General features: G+C 34.2%; 1 protein-coding gene across 1 annotated transcript in view; it reads left to right on the forward strand.

Annotated features, from left to right (window-relative positions):
* Positions 1 to 19,497, forward strand: part of CDC73 (cell division cycle 73) — a 140,101-nt gene extending 120,604 nt beyond the window's left edge. The window contains exons 14-17 of the mRNA XM_049868197.1: positions 7,098 to 7,259; positions 8,143 to 8,243; positions 14,984 to 15,125; positions 16,012 to 19,497. Of these exons, the coding sequence (XP_049724154.1) occupies positions 7,098 to 7,259; positions 8,143 to 8,243; positions 14,984 to 15,125; positions 16,012 to 16,048 (442 nt within the window). The 3' untranslated portion in view covers positions 16,049 to 19,497. The remainder of the gene's footprint in view (positions 1 to 7,097; positions 7,260 to 8,142; positions 8,244 to 14,983; positions 15,126 to 16,011) is intronic.
* Positions 19,498 to 19,749: the final 252 nt, after the last annotated feature.

Genomic DNA, 19,749 nt, shown 5'->3' on the forward strand with positions numbered 1-19,749 from the left:
TATAATGTTCAGACATTTGATTTTCCTTGCAATTGCCAGCATGGAAGTTGGAGCTGGGGATATGGTTGGGAAGAGGGGAGTAGTAGGTTTATTTCTAGTTCTTATACTGAACTTAATCTCTGAGAGTCCCAGCTGTTTTGGGGAAGGAACTCTTATAAGATTCCCCACCTAGAGCAGGATTTGGGGTTTGATTCTTGTTCCAGGAGCATGATACAATATGGTGATAAAGGAAGTTCAGTTTTCATTGGTTTGCTGCAAATACCCTCCGTGGATAGTCCTCTGCAGTGTTGTTCTTAGTTCTTTGGGTTCCCTTTACTCAGTCACTGGACCAAAAATTTCTTACTTCTTGGTAGCTGGCTCAGAGATGTCTTTAAGATAACCTTTATACATTATCTAGAATTTTTAGCTGTTATCTTTGGAAGTGATCCAGTTACTTCGGGAGTCAGCCATATTGCCATACTAGATAGAGGATAAAAGACTAATGCCATTGCTCCTTAAACCTTTTTCTTTAATGTACCAAAACAAACAAAAAAAAACCTGTTGCTGTCAAGTCGATTTTCATTCATAGCAGCCGTGTAATTCCTGAATAGAGGTTTCAGAGCACGTAGAAATCTTTAATATGAGATTATATCTAAATAATTCTATTGGACTGATTTTTTTGTGTAACCAGTGTTTGAGGATCTGCTGAGCTCAAACCAGCACTCCACCTGATGTGAGTGTCATGTATCTAAGTGACTGGCTTTGCTTTCAGGAAACCTGAAGTGTAGTGGAGAGCTGACTAAGTTGTGTAAATTACCAAAGTATAGAAACAATGCTGTAAAAATGTAGAAAAATGAATTCTATCTTGACTAAAGAAGATAAATTCGTAGGGAAATAAATACTGCTTAAATTTAGAATTAAATAAATGCCTAAATATATCCATAGAAATATATTTAAACTATAATAGCCTAGGGCACCAAAATTACCTCAGTTATCTCATTTGAATGTCAGATGCATTGCGCCTCTGTCTTATAAACTAGGTGACTAAATTATGTTGATAGAGCAGAAATGATTTGTTCAAACTTTTTGTGCAGGGAGAGGCATGGAAATAAAATACATTTGTGTGTTTTAAGACTTCAGTTTGGTTAGAACATGATAAGCTTAATTTTGCCCTCTTTCTAGGTGGTTGCTAAGTCTTTCGCTTTAGTATCCTAAATTCTATTCCATCTGGCCATTGCTGGCATTAGCTGATGCTTCTAAGTTTAGTCCTGAGTGTGGAGTTGTAATGAAACACGGTCTGTTGATAACCGACCTAAAATAGCAGAATTGGTAATGCTGTAACGTATAGCACTTTGGTTAAAGTTTTTTTTCTTTAATAGGCTAATTGTATAATCATTGGCATCTTAATATTACTGTGCAGTTGTGACATGCACTGATTTCTTTATCTGTGCTTGTACAAATTTGGTGATGGCTGTTGATAATCTCATCACTTCTCCTGAGTTATGTGCATAGATGGTACAGCATATGTTGAGTTTAAATGTAGTTTATAATGTCATCAGAAAGAGTACTGATTTAGGCACCGAAACGACGTTATTGTGGAAGAACAAAGTGAGAGAATTTATACTCCCTGATTGCAAGATTTAACGTAGACCTGCAGTAATCAAGGTATTGTATAATGGCATAGAGAAAGACAAAAACATTAATGAAAATAATGAAGAATTTAGAAATAGACCCACAAAATTTATTTTTGAAAGTGGTGCCAAGGCAATTCAATTGGGAAAAGAAGTCATATCAACAAATGCTGCTGGAGTAACTGGATAAATGTATGGAGGGGAGCAGTGAATTCCAACCCCTACTGCACACCATACACAAAAATTCATTCAAGATGCATTATAGACCCAAGCATAAAGGCTAAAACTATATAAAACTCCTAGAGGAAAGCACAGGAGAGTGTCTTTGAGGTTTTAGGACAAAGATATTTTTAAGATGAGCTGTTAAAAATAAATAAATAGGACTTCATTAAAATTTCAGTTTTCTGCTTATTAAAAGATACTGTTAATGAAAAGGCTGGCCACAGACTGGGAGAATATATTCTCATTACATGTTTCTACCAAAGATTTGTATCCAGAATATGGAAAGAACTCCTGCATATCAGTATTAAAAGGATGGTCCAAAAAAAAATGAGCAAACGCCTTTAACAAACACTTTGCTAAAGAAGGTATACAGATGGCTAATAAGTATATGAAAAGATATTCATTATTGGTATCTTTTTTAGTTATCAGGGAAATGGAAAATTAAAATAATGATGAGAAACCACCTTTAAAACTATATGAGATACTACATTTAAACTTCACATTATTAGAAAGACAGAATTAAATAAAAAGACTAGAACTCTCATACATTTTTGTTATTGTTGCCATCAAGTCTTTTCCAACTCATGACAAGTTGATGATGAGATTGCAACTCATGTCAGAGTAGAACTGTACTCTATAGAGTTTTCAAGGCTGTAACCCCTCAGAAGCAGATAACCAGGCCTGTCCTGCAACTGCCAACCTTTCGGCTAGTAGTCGAATGCTTAACTATTTGTGCCACCTAGGGACTCCCATACATTGTTGTTGGGAATATGAAATGGTATGCCTACTTTGGAAAACTGTTTGACAGTTTCTTGTGATGTTAAACATATCCTGTGTTCCAATAGTTCCACTCATAGGTATTTATCTAAGAGAAGTGAAAACATATGTCCACAAAAAATACTTACACAGGAATATTTATAGCAGCTTTATTTATAATAGCTGCAAATTTGGAACCTCTCAAATGTCCATCAGCAGGAGAGTGGATAAACCAATTGTGATACATTCACAAAGTGGAGTTCTGTGTGAATATAGTGTTAGAATGCACTAACAACATACCCCCCCCCCCCGATATGGATGAATATCAGAAACATTAAACTAAATGAAAGAAGCCAAGCAGAAAAGAGTACTGTGTTTTTTTCTATGTTTGTTTGCCAGCTGCGCCCCCCCCCCCCAGGTATTTTCATAAGCACACTGCTAATTTTTTTTACAGCAACCTGTAGAAAAAAAATTGGCATACCTGTGCTTACAAAAATAGGGAGGGTGCAGCTGGCAAACAAATGTAGGAGGTATGCATTATTTGTGTAAAAATATGGTACATCCTGTATAATTCCATTTATGTGAAGTCTTGGAGCAGACAGTAGTAGTCTACGGTAATGAAAAGCAGTACAGTGGTTGCCTGTTGAGGGAGAGATGGGGCAAGAATTGACTGAAAGGATACAAGGAAACTTATTGGGGCAGTTCGGATTTCTGTGTCTTGATTGGAGTGGTGCTCACACTGGGAATACATTTATCAAAAATTTTGACTATGTAGATTGTCAATAAAAATGTTATTGTGTATGCAGAAAAACACTTGGAATAGAGCAATTGGCATAATTTTGATACTTGTGAAGCATATATTCCTTGTTGGAGGAATGACCTCATCCCGTATTTTCTTGTAAAGTAACAACCAGCTCTGCTTTACGGAGCCCAAAAGGGAAGATACCAGTAGCTGAAGCTGCGTGGCTTTTTGTTCCTGAGATACATACAAAAGGATTGCCTGTCACACACATAAAGCAGTGACATTAAAGCCAGGAGAAGTGAAATGGCCAGTCCCTTGGGAGGAATGATAGCCCTGATTTATGTAGAATATCATTAAGGCATTGTCATAATTTGACAGTTTTTTTCTTTCGTAGTGGCACAAAAAAATAATGGTGCATCTCACAGTTGATGGTGTCTTAGATTTGATGAAATACAGTATGGTGAATAGCTAAAATCCATGTGGACTTCAAGTGGAACACTACTACATTCTTATGCAAGTGATGCACGCCTTCTACGTTTGTTTGCTAACCTCATCTTCCCCCTACGAGGTATTTTCATAAGTGCCACTATGCCAATTTGTTTTTACATGTTGCTGTAAAAAAATTAACATAGTGTGGTTATGATAATACTTCCCTGTGGAGGGTTGTGGTTAGCAGACAGATGCAGAAGGTGCCTGTCATTTTCTTAAAAATACGTTAATCTTTAGTTAGTAGACTGAAGTTTAGGAGAATAGGTTGCAAGATCTACCTTTATGTTATCAAATGAAATTAAAGCTGAAATTTTTAAGATAAAGCAGCTTTTTACTGCTAATGGAGAAGGATACTCTTCTGAGAAAATACTTAAGAATATTTAGATATTAAAATATTGGAGCATGTAAAAATTCTAGGACTGTGCTTAATTAAAGAATCATTTTAGTGCTTGTGAACTTTAATGAAACTATCAACAAATATGTAAACACGCAAAAAGGCTGTATTACTCATTTCTTGTGTACTAGGAGTTGAATTAGGTTTTTAATAGACTTTTTTAAGTTCGGTATTGTGGTAGATAATCATTTGTATGTATATTATAATTTATTATTAAAGTTTATAAGTAATTTTATACTTTTATACCATATTAAAATTTCAAAAGCCACACAGGAGGGAGATGCAATATTATATCTAAGAATATAATAAACATTTTTGACACCATTCGATGCAGAGTGAAGTAAAGCAATGCATTTTTTTTTCTAGGCAGTAAGGTCCCTTTGTTGTGGAACATAAGCTTTTGGTCCCTTTGTTGTGGAACATAAGCTTCAAGGGGTCAGGGACTGTGATTTATAAACCAAACTCATTGCCATCGAGTTGATTCTCACTCATAGAGACCTATGTTGAGTAAAATTGTATAAATTACATATAGCACAATGTAACATTGCACGTGCTGTTAACTTAATACATTTTTGTTAAGGCTTTGTACTAGAACTAAGTTTCCAACAATTAATGCATATTAAAATTTTTAAATGTGTTTTTTTAGCATCAGTATATATATATTTGACATTTTCTAAATAATTTGATTACTAACTAAAACAATCAGAATCCATAGGGAGTATGGGGATGTTTTATAAATGATATGAAAATCTTAACATTTCCATCAGATTTGAAATGGATGTAAAAACATCAGGTCAGAAGCGAAGTATTCAATGTTAGACTTACTACCATGTACTGAAAACTTTCATGACTACAAAATGAATATCACCGATGAATACAATATGTGGTATTGAAATTTTTCATGGGGCTCGACCAAGGGAAGGTCTCACTGGTTTTATGCATCCCCTTTCTCTTTCACCCTTTTATCTCTCCAAAACTTTGGGAGCAGAATGATACTCAATGCAGTGATTGTATTGCCCCATTTGATAGAGGGGCCCGAGCCATAGCTTATAAAGTATGCTGCTGTTTAGGAAATAGACTGCTTTAAAATGCTTTGTGAACACTCAAAAATTCTGAAGCTGGCTCTCCAGGTTGCTAAATTATTTTAGAGAATATCTGTGCTAAATGTACAGTAGAGAATAAGCACATAAGTAAAGTTGGTAGTTTACTAAATTACTACCAGTATTTACTATAAAACTCATTCTTGACATACAGTGATTTAATTCTCTTATTTTAAAATTTACAAAACAACCCTGAAGATTGATGGTCTTTTGCTAATTTTGCTGAAGCATAAATGTGAAAAGGGATGTTTGTGAAGGTCCTGGATAGGCCAGTTGCCTAGTGGAGAGGCCTGGGTAGCCATAACAGCACCTTCATTTCAGGTGACCTCTTGATTTATAATAAAATTTCCCATTGTTAGGAAGTTTTTCTCTAATAGTATTTGAGAAATCAAGGATTAGTCTGGTCTCTTATGTAACCTTGGATAATGCTAAGTGCTAGTTAGATGAATATAAATGTACGTATGTACTTAAATGAACATAAATTTGTGTCTGTGACAGTCGTGCGTGCACACACACATGCGTGCCATTTTATAGCCAGCGTGAGCTTGAATTTTGTTCAGCATACAAAGGAAAGACTCATACTTTCAAGCATTGTGATCTGTACATACAGAGCAAGTTTATTAAAAAAAAAATGTATATACACACAATATACATATACATACATACATACATATATATAGCCCTGGTGGCACAGTGGTTAAAAGCTACGACTCCAAACCAAAAGGTCAGAAGTTCGAATTCACCAGCTGATCCTTGGAAACCCTGTGGGGCAGTTCTACTTCAAGGGTCAACATGAGGTGAAATTGACTCGACAGCAGTGGGTTTGGTTTTTGGGGGGTGTGTGTCTGTGTAGTTGTTCTCAAGTGCCCTCGAGTTGGTTCTGACTCATAGCAACCCTGTGTACAACAGAATGAAACACTGCCAGGTTCTATGCCATCCTCACAGTGGTTGCTGTGTTTGAGCCCACTGTTGCAGCCATTGTGTCCATCCATCTCGTTGAGGGTCTTCCTCCTCCTTTCTGACCCTCTACTTTACCGAGCATGACGTCCTTCTTCAGGGACTGGTCCCCCGATAACGTGTCCAAAGCATGTGAAACGAAGCCTCGCCATCCTCTCTTCTAAGGAGCATTTTGGCTTGCTTCTTCCAAGACAGATTTGTTTGTTTTTCTGGCAGTCCGCCGTATATTCAGGCGTTAATTCTTCTTCGGTATTCCTTACTTGTCCAGCTTTCGTGTGCCTGTGAGGCGATTGAAAAACCCATGGCTTAGGTCAGGTGCACTTTAGTTCTCAGGGTGACATCTTGGTTTGTTAACACTTTTAAAGAGGTCTTTTGTAGCAGATTTGCCCACTGCAATACATCTCTTGATTTCCTAACTGTTGCTTCCTGGGTGTTGATTGTGGATCTAAGTAAAATGAAATCCTTGACAACTTCAGTCTTTTTTCTGTTTATCATGATGTTGCTTATTGGTCCAGTTGTAAGAATTTTTGTTTCTTTATGTTGAGGTATAATCCATACTGAAGGCTGCATGCAATCTTTAATCCTCATCAGTAAGTGCTTCAATTCAAATACTCTTCACTTTCAGTAAGCAAGGTTGTGTCATCTGCATAACGCAGGTTGTTAATGAGTCTCCTTCCAATTCTGATGTTGCATTCTTCATATAGTCTGTACACACACAGACACACAGACACACAATATTTTGAAAATTATTTCAAAATATAATTTATTTTCTCAGTTTGACCACATTTGAATATATTTGACTTTTTCTCACCTCTGTTTTTTCAAAGGTTTGTCCCATCAGATGAAAAGAAGAAACAAGGCTGCCAACGGGAAAATGAAACTCTAATACAGAGAAGAAAAGACCAGATGCAACCAGGGGGCACTGCAATTAGTGTGACAGTTCCTTATAGAGTGGTAGACCAGCCCCTTAAACTTATGCCTCAAGACTGGTAAGATTATATTTTTTTAATACTCATTTTTCTCTGTGTATTGTTAATATTTCTTACTATGTGAGGGAGTGTCAGATTTTATCATGGTATCTAAATAAAATCTATCCTTGAAATTTGTTTTAATGTTGAGAAATCTGATTTGGTCATCAATAAAGCTAATATTCTAGCAATACTTAAATTTATATCTTGAATAGCTAGTTGTAGGATTAAACTTTTTGGCAGTTGTACTTATAATTTCTCAGTTGAGTATTGTGTAATGAAATATGAGAGCTAGACAGATTTTTTTCTAGAAAATCTAAGTTGAATGATTGGAAAAACAAATTGCTTTAAAAAAACTTAGGATGCAATTTAAGGCACATGAGATAGTTGTTAAAACAGTTGGAAAATTATAAAATTTTAGATTGCTTCTGGTTGCTTCCCAGACAATCAGAGAAACTCAAAGCCTTGAGGCTTTATGAAATGATTGGTGAATTACTGTAATTTATTGTTTTTAATTAAAGCAAAATATTTAAGATGTGCCTGAATTTTAAATGATTTCCTCTTAAAACCAACCTTTTAGATGAATAGATCTACTACTTTTTCCTGTTGCATTGTAAAGAGGGTTCCTACTCTGATTAATAGAAGGGCAGATAAAAGGCTAAAGATCAAATATAAAGAATTGTGCAGGTGATTATGTTTAAAAGACTTAGGTGCAAAAAACACCCTGGGCAAGTATAGTGATCATTAATGTGCTCAAATGGTAACATTATAATGAAATGTTATGCTAATGGAGTATGTGTGCCTCACATAATGTTGACCAGAAATAATTATGACTCTTAGTGATTTATAGTAACTGAAGTTCAAATTTGAGGCATTTTCCTCCCTTCCACATTTTTATTTATAGGGACCGAGTTGTAGCAGTTTTTGTACAAGGTCCTGCCTGGCAGTTCAAAGGTTGGCCTTGGCTCTTGCCTGATGGATCACCAGTTGACATATTTGCTAAAAGTAAGATCCTCTTTGTATTTATTGCTTGTCCACTATAGAAATGCTCTCACTTTATTTAAGAGAAAGGGCCTAATAGGTCTCACATTTTTTTTTGCCATACATCTGTTCATTGCATAATTTTCTAGAATTTTCAGGGGGTAAGGGGAACAATAAAAAACAGTAATTCTGTTAGTTATTGCATTTAATTCTTGTTTGGTCTTTGAAGTTGTTGCTGTATTTTAGATTTTCTCTAAAATACTCTGTGTATTTTAGCATATACTAAAGAATAAGAATAATTATAGGACAACATTGGTAAATACAGAAGCTCAACCTTGCACTAAGGTAACTGGGTTTCACACTAGTATTTAGGAAAGCTGTATCTACTTACTAAGGATCAAACTTAGTAAAATGAGAAGCTTGCTACAATTGAATAAAATAATAAATATCTGTAATATACTAATCTAGGATTAATTGCTTATTCTGACTTAAAAATTCAGTTTTTAATAGTTCATTGAACATTGTGTTTTAAAAACTACAATTTTGCAACTAGAAAAAAATGTATAGGAAATTTTGGCTCTGTACAACATGTATATCAAAGGATCGCTGATTAGTATAGATAATGTTAATTTTTAAATAACCTGTGAAGTATTTTTAAAAACATTTTTTATACATAGTTTCTTTATACTTATATCTTAAAGTGAATGTTGCCTATTCCTCAAAATTAATTATTTTTCATTGCAACTTAAAAATCATTAATTTTGTTGCATGCACATATATTTTTTTAAACATTAAGGCCAGTTTTGAAATAGGCTGACTTTAACTGGAAGGTAGTGTGTAGCCTTAAAATAAACATAAGGCATTTACCAGCAGTTCTTATTGTCTGGAATGTTGGTGACATGATTGGCTTTTTCTTTTTATTCATGTCTCAACTCCTGTGTTCTCTCTTTAGAGAATCCTTTTCTGTTTCAAATAATCATCACCTCTTCTGAGTCTCTCTCGAAACCTGTTTTATTTTCTCGATTGCCGCTTACTGTTGCTTGACATGATCCCATTTTCATATCTTTATTGTAAGTCATCTCTGGCAAAAATGCGAGTGCCACAATGGGAGGAGCCTTATGTGCATTGTTCTTCATTGTGTCTTCGGCACAGAAGAATGCCTGGCATGATTTGTTGTGGCTTGTATCTTCTTTTGAACATATATTGGTCTGGACTAATATAAGAAAAGTGGATAAATTGAGCTTATTTCCTTGGAAGAGATATTCCAGCTATTTAATTAGAGTACTCAAACAGTAACATTAGTTTAATTAATTAAAAAATAAAAAAGCCCATAAAACAGATATGTTTATTAGAAACAACAACTTTAGGAATTTTGAATGTCAGTTGTGCTATTGTGAAATCTGGCTTTCTTTTTAGCAATCCCTGTTTTTGTTAGTGGTACCACCCTTCTCCCAGACTAGAAACCGTTCCCAAGCTTGAAAATTTTAATCATTTGCTCTTCTTACCTTCATTCACTTTAAAAAATAAATTCTGATATTGTAACATTATGATAGCTTTTTATGTTATTTCTGAAACTTGATTAGCAAATAAAGACTTGGTAAATAGTTAAAGATATAGACTATAGTATTTACTTCAGAGAATGTAAACTTTAATGAAAAGTGCAGTGTTGATGAATGAGAATGTAGTGTTTTATCTACTTACTTTGTTCAGTAGTCTCAAAACAAATAGAAATGATTAGAATTTCTTCAAGAAGTGTAAATGCTTTCTAAATTTTATTAAGAATATAATGATATTTTTATTTTTGCTTTAGTTCAGGTTGTTCCTTTTCCAAAGTTTAGATCAAAACTTAGAGGATTTTATTTTTTCTTTTTATCATTTTTCCAATTATTTTCTTTCATGAGTTAGTCTCTTTCTCTTCTGTTTTCTGTCTTTGCTCCTTTTCATTGGCATTAAAAAGTACCCTTGTTCCTTTCATCTTAAGATAAAACCCTTTTCCTTGACCTCACTTTTTCCTATCCTTTTTCATTTTATAGCTAATCTTCTGGAAGAATTGTCTCCACTAACTTGCTTTCTGTTTGATTCTCAATACATTGGAGTCAACTCTTGCTCTTCACTAAAACTCTTTACACCAAAGTCAGTAATGACCCAGCTATTGGGTGCTTGTGATCTCTTATCAGAATTAAATACTGTTGACTCATTTCTTCCTTTTTAAAGTGTTCTTTCCCCAAGGTTTGTGACACTGTATCTGAGATTCCTTTGCTCCTTTTCCTCTGGCTATCAGCTACATATTTATTTTTCCATCTCTTTTCTCCCTTAATTCTGAATACACTTTCAATGAAATTTTATAGCTTTCAGTTATTATCTACAGTATGCTGTTATTCTAAAAGTTGTGTCTCTTCCTCAATACTCTGGGACTGCATATCTCATTGACTACCAAATAGCTCCTCTTGGTGCCCCATTGGTGCATCAAACTCAGCCTGATGTAAATGGAATTGAGTGTCTTACTCTCTCCTCCATTCTCAAACTTTTTTTTTTTTTTTTCCTTTTCTTCCTTAGTTAGCTCTTTAAGTAAACTGCTTTAAGCAAAAAAACTTAGGAGTATACCATCTCTTAGCTTTTAGTTGGTCTCCCTGCTTTTACCCTTGCCTCTTTAGTTTTCTATCATTTTCCCCATCATAACACAAATAAAAAATGATAATATATGTAGCATAATGGGGAAAAACTGAAAAACTGAGGGCATTTGGGAGAATCTGTATGAACCTTGGTTTAAAAAAAAAAAAGTACATCTTCTCACTTATCAACCATTTAGTTATCAGACATTTTGCCTTTATAACAATAGTAAAAAACCCACTATCCAATTATTTTGCACATTAGTGATGTACGTCTGACAGTAATGAACGTTGAGGTGCGAGGCGAGAGTAACGCTAGATGTGATGGTTAAGGTTTTGTGTCAGCTTAGTTGGGCCATGATTCTCAGTGGTTTGGCAGTTATGTAATCATGTGGTCATCCTCCATTTGTGCTCTGATGTGGCCATCCTCCATTTTTGCATAATGTCGATTTCACATAACGATCTGGTCTCTGGAACCTAACCATGTTGATAAGTGAGAAGAGTGTATATTTTCTTTATATTACATAATTGTGATAACAAAAATACAGAGTATTAGAGAAGATATTAAATATTGAATTGCATAAAATTGCCAAATAAAATCTTTTAAAAATTTTAATGAGAAGTTTGAGCTTGTAACGATGGCTATAACTTTAAGTTATTACATTTTATGCTTGAAATTGCTACAATTTTTATCAAGATTTTTTTTAATGATTTCTTCCAATTCTTGCTAGTCACCATTGAGAAGAAAACTTTTCACGTAATAATCTTCTGAATTATTTTGTCTCTGTCATCTTACATGCTTCCAGTGTATCTACTAAATATTATTACAAAGGGCATCTTTTTTCCTATTTTTTTTTCTTTTGTCTCTCCCCCTCAAAAGTATTGAGAAGATTAACGCAGTGTGGAAAAATGATCAATTTTTAGTTGTGTGAGGTGTTTTACCGTTAGTGTTCATTGTGTCACTATACAACTGGCTTCTTATAACTTTATTTATTTATTTATTACTTGCAGAGGCTTAAAAACTTCAATTCTTTTTCTGAATAAAATGTTATATGGTAATTTGTTGGTATAAGTTTGCTTGGCACCATTGCTTCATGTGAATAAAATATTTTGTCTGGTGAGAGAAAATTTATGCTTAATCTTTTGGACTGCTATGTTTACGACTCTGAAATTCCAGCTTTAATTAAAAAAAATTCTAGGTGAAAAAGTAAATATAAAAATTAAATCTATTGAAATTAAAGTGGATGTAGGCCTTTAGATAATAGTTTTTTTTTTTTTTTTTTTAATGTAGGTGTAAAAATGGTGTGTGAGGGTGGTGTCTGACTTCCTGTAACTTCACAAGAGGGAAGGAGAATCAAGATCAACAGCCCAAGGCTGATTCCTATGAGGCGGAGATCAGACATGCCTCTTCTCCGCCATCTTTACCAATTCTGACACCAAACTGTCTCTCCCACGGCATTGTCTGCTTCTCTGTGGAGTTTGATAATTCATTCCAGCAGCTACACGGAACTCACAGACCATACTCACGATTATGGGGTTTATTAGGGAACTAACAGGTTACAATTTAGCTTCAGGAACACTCAGAAAACAGTTCTTCCATCAGAACAGACTTTCCCCAGCCGTGCTGCAGGCACGTCTCTCTCTGGCCCCTCGGCCTCTGCCCTGCTTAGGCAACTGTTACAAAGCTCTTTGAGCTCTGCCAGTAAGTGCCCAGAGGCACCCACTCTGCCAGTAAGCCTCATCTCTTAAGGTCAGCTTTCTCGCTCCACGGGTGGGGAAGTGCACTGTGCTCTCTCCTGCTTCTTATTCCTGCCGCCGTTTCTCTGCCACTGCTTCTTGCAGTCTTCAGTGTTACAGCCCTCTCTGTGTCTCCTGACTCCAGGAGCTTCTCAGTGCAGGGTTCCCCGCTCCAAATGACGTGTTCCATTCTTGGCACTTTTTCCTTGGTGATGGTGAGATCTTCTCTTTCCCACCTTTTGGAATGGCTCATTTCAAGCCCAATGAGATGGCAAAACTGACCAATCTCGTTGGTGGGCCATAATTACCCTATTTGCACAGTCCCACCCAATCACTTGGGTGGGAATGACAAGACTATGGCCAGAAAGGCCACACAAAAATATTGCACCACAGTATGCCATGCGTATTTTTAAGAATGATTTAAAGCAAATTGTATTGAAAAATTAGAAAAATGAAACATGTACTAAGCCGAATAGAAAATATTGGATTGTTGTTTTCATTTAATTCAGTAATTAAAATTTTTTAAGAAATTAAAAACTTTTCACATAAATAATACTTTGAAAATGAATTTTCTGAAGCCGTAAGGACATAGATATATAGCTTTTTAAATGAATTGGTGTAATTAAATTCGAAATGAATAATTGTGTCTGGTGGAAGGACATTTATTTCTTAAAGCAAGTAATTTAGAAAATAATGTCTTTTTGGAATTTTTTTGGGGGGGGGGACACAAATTATTCTTTTTGGATTCACATCAAGAAATTGACCTAGATTATAGTATGTAACATCAAAGCCAGTAGCCAGCAAACAATATGAAACAAGCAATCCACACAGTAGTTACCAAAAAAATTAACGAAGCCAATTGTTTTTTTCTTCTGAAACTCTTAATATCAGATAATGATGATAACAGTAACAATCGTATATAGTAGGAAAAGAGTGAAAAGTTGAAGGGAAAGCTAAGTATTTTACATACGTGAAAACAAGCTCTACTGATGATAAATTAATTGCAGGTACAATAATAAACCAGCTGGGATGATTCAACTGGATGATCAAGGGAAGAGAAAGTTTATAAGCCAGTATTTTATGGCCCACTTGTTACCTGTTTGCAGCACACACCAGCTGGGAAGTTTTGCCCTGGAGTCTTTTATCTGCTGTGCAGCCAGAGTTAATCTTTTAAAAATGAAAATCAGATGATTTCACCTTCTTGTTCTAAACTTTGCAGTGGCTTACTACCACATTTGGAATAAAATTCAGATTCCTTACCATAGCCAAGAAGGTTCTACATATAGGCCATTGCCTACAAAAAAATTACACTTGTTTATTGGACACTGTAAGCCTGCTCCCATCTCAGGGCCTTTGTATCAACTGTTACTTCTGCATGAAATCCTCTTCCCCCAGATCATTACTAGACTACTTTTTATTTCATTTAGCTGTCTGCTTCTAGGTAACCTCTTCGAGAGGCCTTCCCTGAACACCTTATCTAAATTACTTCTCACCCACTTTGTATTATCTTTTCTCCTTATCCTGTCTTATTTTTCCTTGATAGCATTTATAGTATCTGAGATTGTATATTTATCTAACTGTTAGAATATAAGCTCCATGGGGGTGGAGACTTTGTCTTGGTCATTCCTGTGTTTTTCCCCTCTTCATCATGACTTATCAAGTCCTGTTAGTTCTCACTCCCCAGTTATTCCATGGTTCTTTTTGTTGCCATTCATATAGTTCCTGCCCAAATGAGGAAATCAATTTCTTCCCCCTCTCAGTGACTAAATTGTGTTAAATTACTCACTGCTGTATGCTTTACCCCTTTATGTGGCCTACGAGGCCAACATTGCTTGGAACCTCTCCGATCTTACCTCTGCCCTGCATTATTTTCCATAATGCCGTTTGATTAAATGTCTTCAGTTCCTAGAATAAACTATTTTCTCTTTGAGCATGCTCTTCTTGCTAACTGGATCACTTTTGTGCTTGCTTAATTCTTACTCTATCATTTAAGTTTTTAGTTTCATTGCCTGTGCGCGTCTTTTCTGAATTCCATGATCTGGGTAAGGTATTCTTTTGTGATCCTATGGTACCCCATTATTCTTACTTTATTGTGTTCTAGTGGTCTTTCTTTGATCCTTACCCTTCCCTGGACTATATGCATTTTATCTTACTTTGTTCTTCATTTCACTATTTAGTGGCTGGCATGTATAAACATATTTATTGAATTAAGTGTTTTCGAAGATACTCTAGTATGCAGCATCTATTTAAAGTATCACTTTGATTATAATACAGGTTCGATTGGTAGAAGAAAGATTGAATTTATTTTTTAGTTTTTTTAGTTAATGTCTGTATTGGATAATATTTTTATTCTTCTATAAAATGTTTTCATAATTTTGATTGCAGCTTGAATAAAAAAATATTATTTCCCCCATATAGTTAAAGCCTTCCATCTCAAGTATGATGAAGTTCGTCTCGATCCAAATGTTCAGAAATGGGATGTAACAGTATTAGAACTCAGCTATCACAAACGTCATTTGGATAGACCAATTTTCTTACGGTTCTGGGAAACATTGGATAGGTAATTCTGATCCTAAAATACACTTCCCCATGTTTTGTTGTAGTAATTTGCCTGTCTCAGCTAGATTTTAAGTGCCATAAAGTTGTAAGCCATATTCCCTAGTTCCCTTTTCCAATATTGTCTAATTTGATGCTGATCCACAATAGATAATTAATGAATATCTGTTGATATATTGGCTTTAGAAACAGATGGAGAAAGGATTTATAGCCTGGTAGAACAGTCAGCCCTGAGTCAGAAGGTCTAGATTTTAGTCTTGTTTTTGTGATCTGGCTCTAATTAACTATGTGATCTTTCCGAACCTCAAATTTTTTTATCTGTCCAAGGGCTTGGATTATGTGATCCCTACGTATTTTGCCAGCACTGATAGGTCTCTGACTCTAGATTTATTTGAGTTATGGGTAGATCATGAAAGGAATTGAATTTTTTAATTTATTTACTTGAATAATAGAGTTCTTAAAGCCCTTCACAGAAACAACAGTTTCTATGGAAAATTTAAGAACATTAAATCTGTTGCTCTTTTTGAAGAGCTGTTTAAAACTTTCTTGGTTGAAATGTCTCACTGGATATTATCGGTTATCTCAAAGTCAGAGTGAAGTAACCCAACATGATTATAACTGTGATACTATACTAAAGAGAAACATTTATCATTCTAGGCAGAAGCTGTTGGGTTATAGGATGTAATGAGAGAAATGTTTTGTCTAGATTACTTCAGATGTGTTTAGATTTCCAAAGGTCACAGTATCAGGTTTCCAGTTTTTTAGAGAACACATTTTCTTGCACAGGCAGTTTTAAGTTTTAAGAAATGCCAACTTATTTTTACATGTAATCTAAAAATTCTAAAATTCCTATAACCATTATAACCTATTATAATATTATTATTTTTCAGGTACATGGTAAAGCATAAATCCCACTTGAGATTCTGAATTACTTGGTTTCCCCTTTTTTCTGGAAATTTGGATTGAGAAGCCTGGATATTCCTTGATCTAAAGACTGAGACTCAAGCTTTATGAATTTATCAAGAACTTAAAATGAAGAAGATCACTGATTGATCTTTTATAAGACCTTATTTGATGCTTTGTGCTTCAATGGGATGATGCCTGTCATCCATTATAAGCAAACTTTTTGGCTTACAACTATTTTTTTAATATTAGCCTTCTAGTCTGTAATGGAAATTGTATATTTTGATAGAAGTTTTTTCTCCATTGGTTAAATTAGCATTACTTAAAATTTGTTTCTTTAGAAAATAAATACAGGTTACAAATGTGTGTATATTTAGAGGTTATAAGGCTCTCTAAGCCATCTTGCTTCTGATTTTTCATTGCTCTCTCATTCCTTTTATTGAAAATACTATGTTATGAATGGTATTAAATTTTAGCCTCTGGAACTTTTTCTGAAACTAAGCAAAGGGATGTGACTACTTTGAATGAATCAAAATGTCAACCTGTATGTATACTATATCAACACTTTTTATTTAAAAAGGAATAATGAAAAATCAAGAACAATTATTCAGCGTCGGCTGAACTGTTCAGCCTTCCTGATATTTCTTTTCTTACAATGAATACATTTAATGAATGTATATTCTTCTCACTGACTTCGGTGATTTTAAAAGTTAGGATGATATATTTCTATCTGTGATATCTCTCCACTTGAAAAATCTCAAAACACAGATTAAAAACCTAATAGGCTCTAGTACTTTTTATTTTGGGAGCCAGAGTATGGTTTGGGGGAAGGAATATATCTCAGCCCTACTGCAGTGTAACATTACCTTCTTTTCTCATAGGTCACCTTCGATTCTTATTTTTTATGGTATGGGGTTTTTAGTCTTCTATTTCTAAGCATGTCAGTCTTGGAGTTCTTATCTTCCATTATCCTTAAATATTGATAAACTCTCCCAGGCACCAAAGAACACATTTGCTTAAGTGTCTGAACAGAAACAAGATAAAAACACTGGTATTTTTGTGTGCTTATTAATATGGTATAGAATATAAAACCTATATTTTAACTTAGTAAAAATATTTTACTACTTCTCTATTTTAGAGACAGAGTGTTGCATCCAAGGTACAACAAAAGAGCATTTTCCTCAAGCCTTGATTTCACCTTTTATTCCTTATAGGCAACTGGGAACCTTTCCCTAAAGAATTTTTGCCATTAGCATCATTGCTTATCATTCAGTCTTATGTCATTTTTTTCTCCGTTTTTTTTTTTTTTTTCAGTGATCTCTCCTAGGTTAACATACGTTTTGTAAACCTTTAGCACTTTTTTATTTGTTAAGCTGACATTACCTAGTTTCTTTGTGAAGTTTAATGCTACCATAGAAATGAGAAGTGCTCATTATTTATTTTTTAAATAGCCACATAAATCCATACCCATAGTACATAGAGAAGATACTTATTCATCAGGAATTCACAAGGCTATAGAAGAAAAGCAGTCAGCATTTTAAATGACCAGATTTTAGTATATTTGCAAGGTTTGAACAGATTCTGCCCCTTTCTCTTCTCTCCGTCTTCTCTTCTTGAAAATAAAGGAAAACTCAAACTTGTTCACATTAGAATTCCTCAGCATATCAATCTGTTTTCAAAATTTTAAGGTATAATTATGTATTATATAAACTTTCTCCAAGTTGAAATAGTCAAGGACGAGCAATCTAATATTTCAATGTAAGATTTCTTGTTAAGACTACTACTAGTGGACCTGAACTACCTTTCCATAAAGATTTTTAGTATTTATACTTACGTATGATTTTTACTTGATACAGAGTGTGGTTAAAATTGGTGACATCTATTTGAACAGGGTTTATTTTTCTATTTTGAATTTGCCTTATGTAATTCAAAGGTTTCTGGAAATACTATAAGGAACATTAGGAAAAGTACAAATATGCTATACCATATATTTTAAAATCAGACCCTTAATATGTACTTGTTTTCATTTTGGGGGGCAGTTTAGTCCCTTATTTAAGTCCATGTCATTAGTTTTATAACCATTAATTATATTAAAAAACCAGTTTTGAGCTAGCCACTATTCATTCTCCCATAACTCTATTATTAAAGTCCTACAGCAGTACCTAGCACAGTGCCTTGCACACAGTAGGCATTCAGTAAATATTTATATGCATGAATGAATGATGTCTTTTCATTGTAACTGATTTATTACAAAAAAAGTAGTTTGACTTCACTTGGTCTTGGAAGTTTGAGAACACCAAAGTACAGAGAATAAAGGGGCATAAGCAGAAATTTTAATGGAAATAAAGTTCTCATTAATAGCCTTGACTTATAGATAAGTTACTGTTAACTGGAGATACCCTTGTTTGCTCAAAGCTGCATTTATTCATAGGACAATCTAAGTTGGGTAATAGTAAGAAGCTTTTAGGTTTAAATCAGTAGCTCTCAACCCTACCTGCACATTAGAATCATTTGGGGAACTTTTAAAAATACTGAGGCCTGAATCCTATACCTATAGGTTCTAATTTAAATTGTTTGAGATTTTAAAAGATCTCCAGGTAATCTTAATGTGCAGGAAAGACTGAGAATCAGTGGCTAAGATCGTTATTGAAAACAATACCAGTATTAAATGTTTTCTTCTCTCTTTTTCCCCCCCTGTGGTCACCCTTTGCACTAGACCATCACCATTATTGGTGGTTTTGGCCTATATCCCATAGTGACAAATCCAAACCTTATTTATTTAATATAAAAGGAGTATTTTGCTGTTTAATATTTAAACAATGTTTAATATATTTCATTATAAACTAGTATCATAGCTTATTTTTTCCCATGTGTCCATATCCATTACTATTTTGTTAACAGCAGCACGGCAACAATCCACACAGAAAGAACTGATTAGTAATAAGGAAAATTCATTTTTTTAAGGTAGAAGGAAGTAAAGTATTAATTCTTATCTGCCATGCAGAATGAAACAAATACATTTTGCTTATGAAAGGAAAGAGGCATATTTTGAATTGGTCTACACAGAAAAAGTAAAAGTAAATTACTCGTTTGAATATGATTCGTTATCTAATAAACATTGAAGGGGTATTTTTCCTAAATAAAATTTTTTTGTGACTCGTAACAAAATTTAAGCGATGGCCTTGTTCTTTTTGGAGGGTGGGGAGGGAGTGGTCAGTTGCCATATTTTTTGCTACATCATATAAGCAATTCTGTCTTATAGATGTTATTAATAGAAATAATGAGAGGCTCTACATATGTGGTCAAAAATAATGTGTCACATTGTCAGATAACTCATATGTGTGTCACTTACTGAACTAGCGTAGTATGTAAAATTCTTTGAGACCAACAATATATTTTATAAAATAACGAACACAAAAATTACAAAAGCGTGTCAGAATAGCTTGAAAAGTGGCTTTAAACTTTTGTATTTTGAAACTGCTTTAAATGCAAAATTATAACTAAGGCAGAGAAGTTTATTAAAGCCTACACACTTTTTTTTTTTTTTAAGATTCTTGCTAAAGAAACGGCTGTTGTATCAGGCTAAAGTTTATGTAGAATGCTGAGGAAAAATAATTTATAAAATAAGTACTGCAGAAATTTGCCCTCAGTTGAAAAGCTGCCAACTGCTTTTGTTTTTTTACAGTTAATTTCACTAGCCTTAATATTACTTGACTTACCTTGGG

The sequence above is a fragment of the Elephas maximus genome, chromosome 24 (assembly GCF_024166365.1).
Source record: "Elephas maximus indicus isolate mEleMax1 chromosome 24, mEleMax1 primary haplotype, whole genome shotgun sequence".
Classification (NCBI taxonomy): domain Eukaryota; kingdom Metazoa; phylum Chordata; class Mammalia; order Proboscidea; family Elephantidae; genus Elephas; species Elephas maximus.